This window comes from Euphorbia lathyris, chromosome 7 (genome assembly GCF_963576675.1).
Source record: "Euphorbia lathyris chromosome 7, ddEupLath1.1, whole genome shotgun sequence".
Lineage (NCBI taxonomy): Eukaryota > Viridiplantae > Streptophyta > Magnoliopsida > Malpighiales > Euphorbiaceae > Euphorbia > Euphorbia lathyris.
This window is the reverse complement of record NC_088916.1, coordinates 78,918,646-78,923,343: the sequence shown is the minus strand read 5'-3', so window position 1 is coordinate 78,923,343 and position 4,698 is coordinate 78,918,646. Positions and strand designations below refer to the sequence as shown.

The window sequence follows — 4,698 nt, the reverse complement described above, 5'->3', positions numbered from 1 at the left end:
CATGTGAAAGGTAACATTTAAGTAACATCATCCATTCCAAAAACCCCACACTCTTGCTCTAACTTTAATGCTCTCTCTTTAATCCTTTACTTTACTAATATGGATATTTAGATTAATCTAATCACAATTAATAACAAAACTTAGCATTTTAATCTTATAAAGCAAAAGCATACAAATTGCGTCACCTGTCCATATCTCTCTTTCAGTATCAAGCTTTTTCGCTTTTATTTTTTCGCTTTTATTTTTTTTTTTTGTCTTGCCTTGTCTTTTTTAATTTTTATTTCCCAACGATTTGATGTTAAATTAAAAAAAATTAATTAATCGCTAATTAAGCTCTCAATCTTTCTTTCTGTGTCTCTAATCGCAGTATTAATGGCGTGTCAGTGTGTGTGTTGTTGTTTCTTCTCTTCTTCTTCTTCTCTTCTTTTATACTAGTAATTTTTTTTGTTGCGAGTAAAAATCTACATGGTGTCAGCTTCTGCTTCAGCAGGGTCCATGGAGAAGAAGAGAGAGAGAAACTAACACTGTTTCTATTCAGGTTCTTGCGATTTCGTATATCTAATAATTCTTGTTAATCTCCATTATTTTCTCTCTAATCTCTTTTTCACAGCCATAATTCATCAACAAATGTGAGCTCTCTGGCTTAATCAACTTCTTCTTCTCGGTTCTGTTCTGACTTCTCCTTTTACTTCTACTGCTACTCCTGCTACTGCACACTCCTTTTTTCTCCACAGCAAGTCAATGGGCTCTGAGCAGAATAGGTTCCCTCAGCAGGAACGGGTATGTCTCATCTCTTTAATTTCTACCTCAGATCTGGATCTATTTTTGCCTTTTCGTTTTCCTTTTTTGTTTGCTTTGTATTGTGGCTTATCCATTTTCAGATCGCTTCACTTCCATTTGCACATAGATCTGATAAGCATTTTCTTCTTTTGATTACGCACTACGACCGTTCAATTTCGCTTTCTGATAATTATGTTTTTTTTGTTTTTATACTTTTTATCCCCAATTTTGAGAATCAGCATTGTGTATTTGTTTACAGAGTAGTTTTTTGATTTATCGAACTCCATTTCGAAATTCTTATCCTAACAATTTAGTTCGGCTGAGCTGGCGCCGAGTTATGGGGAGTGATTTTGTTGTCTTTGACGGTGCAACTACTGGTTATATATAGGGAAAATAGATGGAGTCAGAGATGATTCCATCATGAATTGACCTGTTACTGAAGAATTATTCCAATTTACTTGCGTAAGGGTGCCGCCTAGATTATGTAGATTAGCATCTCTTTGAAACGTTCCATCAAATGATTAAGCTGAACTTGCGTTTTGGATTTTATAATATACTAAGATTATTATCTTAAATTTAATTTATGAGCAGATGTTCAACAAGTTGCTTGTTGCTATCTCAATAAATTGTGGTATATTCAATATGCTTATAAAAATGTCTTTTGAAGATAATTAAACATGCCCTTCCTGTGCGATACTGACACTTTTTATGCACAGATATTTGAAATGGAGGATTGACCAAGCTACATCTTTCAGCCAAAAACTGTACCATCAATATTTTCTTATTTTCTTTGTAAAATTGCTGAAAAAAAACCTCTGCTCTTGCATCTTTCAAAGAATATATCTGCTCTAACATCCTAAGGTTCAAAAAGTTCGAGAAATCCAATCCTGGAAGTTAGTGGGCGAATCTTTTTCTTCCTCTTGCCTAATTGGAGATTCTGGCACATTTTAGGATAATATACAAATTTATTGATTGGATTCGCGGATGATGTGTGCTTGGAAAGTCCATCTTTTCTGTTTACTCTGGCCTTAATTAATGTGTTCACTTAAGAAGGTTTCAACTCCGAGCAAGTATACAGAATGAAGTAATGCTATTTAACTGGTGACATTCATAAACCTTTTTTTCTGTAGCATACAAGCAACACATGTTTGACTATGTGCATCTAATATTGTAATACCCTCCTAATGAATTATGTTGGGTCTTGCTATTTGTGTCTGTAACTGTATGTGTTTGTATCTATTGCTTGAGTGCAATTTTTACAGGATTTGTCTCCTTATGCACACAAATTACTTTCTGCATGGATATATCATATATGTAGCTTTATCACCATGTATTCTGGCTAATCTGACATTTGTGGATAATTTGACGTATATTCACTTGGTTAAGAAAGGTTATCCTGAATTGCCAGCTTATAGCTAAGTATCAGATTAACTGTGATGCTTTAATTCTGTGCCAATCTGGGTAAGTTAACACTTGACTGTTTTGGCAGCGAAAGAGATGGGGAGGATGTTTGGGAGCATTTTCTTGTTTTGGTTCGCAGAAGGGTGGAAAACGTATCGTACCTGCATCTCGGATTCCTGAGGGTAATGCAACCGCACAGCAGCCAAATGGACCTCAAGCTGGTGGCATGCCAAACCAAGCTACAACACTAGCTCCATCACTTCTAGCCCCACCTTCTTCACCAGCATCCTTTTCAAATTCTGCTCTACCCTCCACAGCTCAGTCACCTAGTTGCTTTTTGTCACTATCTGCGAACTCACCTGGTGGACCTTCAAACGCAATGTTTGCCACCGGACCATATGCCCATGAAACACAACTAGTTTCTCCCCCTGTTTTCTCAACCTTCACAACCGAGCCATCTACTGCTCCTCTTACTCCGCCACCAGAGTTAGCTCACCTTACCACACCGTCTTCCCCAGACGTTCCGTTTGCTCAGTTCCTTTCATCTTCTGCAAATCTCAAAAACACTGAAAAGAACAATTACATTTCTGCTAATGATCTTCAGGCAACATATTCACTTTATCCTGGAAGTCCTGCCAGCAGTCTTATTTCACCAAAGTCTAGGATCTCGGCTGATTGTTTATCGTCATCCTTTCCTGAACGAGACTTTCCCCTTCAATGGGATCCTTCTGTTTCTCCCCAAAATGGGAAATATTCAAGGAGTAATTCTGGCAGGCTGTTTGGGCATGACACAACTGGTGCCTCCATGGGATCTCAAGATACTAATTTCTTCTGTCCTGCTACATTTGCACGATTCTATTTGGACCATAATCCACCATTTCCTCAAACTGGTGGAAGATTAAGTGTTTCCAAGGATTCAGATGTTTATCCTACTGGTGGAAATGGCCACCAAAGCAGGCACAATAGAAGTCCCAAGCAAGACGTGGAAGAATTAGAAGCTTACAGAGCATCCTTTGGTTTCAGTGCTGATGAAATTATAACTACTCAACATTATGTAGAGATTTCTGATGTAATGGATGATTCATTTACCATGACTCCTTTCGCTTCAAATAAACCTCCTGTTGAAGATACCGTTGCTTCATCGTTGCATGAAATTCAAAAGGCACAAACAATACATCCAAACTTACCAACCCTTAAACTGAAACCAGATCCTGCATACAGTGATGTGCCAATCTCAAGTGATAGATCTGAAGGTAAAGCTTCTTATTTCATCTACATTAAGCTGTACTTGTTGTGACATGAATCCTTGATCACATTATAGAAATGTCTTCTACTCCGCAATTGTTTAGAATGTTAAATTTGGTGACAAAGCTCTCGAAATCTAGAGAAATTACGGGATTAAAGTGTTGTGTTCTATTCTTTCGAGTCCAGGCATGAATATTTTGATGTCATGAGCTATGTTATCAGTGTTAACAGTGTTTCCTTCCTGAATTTCTCAGATCCTAAATCAAGGAGGCAGGCTGTAGACGTGTCCGGATCAAGTACACCTGGTGCATTGACAGATGAAGATGACATTTTCTCGAAGATGACATCGTCGAAAATGAACAGGAAATATCTAGGATCATCGTGCTCCGATGCAGAAATCGACTACAGGAGAGGAAGAAGCTTAAGAGAACGCAAAGGAAATTTCGTGTAGAAATTAGACGGAAAAAGTGGTAAAAAATTGTTCGTTCCGATGTATTAAGTTGCAGGGTGAGTTTGTGTCATACTCTTTCTTATGTTTGGAGTTGGCTGTGATAGGTGGATGATCTAACACATATGATCTAACCTATTCTCCTCCTGTCTTTACTCCTTTCCTGCTGTGCTGTTTCAGGTGTGTGGCCTGCCTTCATGAGTGTATTCTCTGTGTTTCTAACTTCCCTCCTTTCTTCCTATATAAGTTATATAATATATAAATATAAATATATATGATGCATCTAATTATTATATATACATATAGTATTAATTATCCAATGTAGAATAGCTTTTTGTATAGGTGTCTTCTATGGTTACTTTGTTTTTGACAAAATACCATTACTTGGTGTGTTTTCACCATTAGATGATGGAATATAAAATTAATCCAATAATGAAAACACACAAAGTAAGGCTTACTTTGTAAAAAACAAAGTAAGCATAGTCTTTACCGCTTTTTGTATGGAAAGGTCTCATTGTGGTTAAATGAATTTCGGCATTCAGATCAAGGATAATAGATGGTTGGAGGGCAAATTACTCCCATGGTCCTTCAATTTTGGCATTATTGATAAAAGTCCTTGAATTTTGACTTTTATGTTAGTAAAAGCTCAAACATTTGACAACTCCGATAACATGCGTAATCCTCCATTATAGAATCGATGGAGATGATGTTCCAAATAACTTGGATTCTTTAACTTTTTTGGTTTTGACATCATTCTAAGTGTTGTTTGGTTAGGAAAAAAGTCTTTTATTAAAGAGAAAGAATTCAAAAAAAATGGTGATTTG

At 36.7% G+C, this 4,698-nt stretch overlaps 1 protein-coding gene across 3 annotated transcripts; it reads left to right on the top strand.

Moving 5' to 3' along the window:
- The first annotated feature begins 237 nt into the window (after positions 1–237).
- On the top strand, positions 238–4,189 carry LOC136235799 (uncharacterized protein At1g76660). 3 transcript variants are annotated; one of them, XM_066025832.1, is made up of 5 exons: positions 240–538; positions 611–780; positions 1,497–1,864; positions 2,270–3,434; positions 3,681–4,189. In XM_066025832.1, the coding sequence occupies exons 4-5, from the start codon at positions 2,408–2,410 to the stop codon at positions 3,875–3,877; spliced, it is 1,224 nt and encodes a 407-aa protein (XP_065881904.1). In that variant the 5' UTR covers positions 240–538; positions 611–780; positions 1,497–1,864; positions 2,270–2,407; the 3' UTR covers positions 3,878–4,189. The 3 variants fall into 3 exon arrangements, with proteins under 3 accessions (XP_065881902.1, XP_065881904.1, XP_065881903.1); XM_066025831.1 differs by having other exon boundaries at positions 1,497–1,881; XM_066025830.1 differs by lacking the exon at positions 1,497–1,864 and having other exon boundaries at positions 238–538.
- Positions 4,190–4,698: the final 509 nt, after the last annotated feature.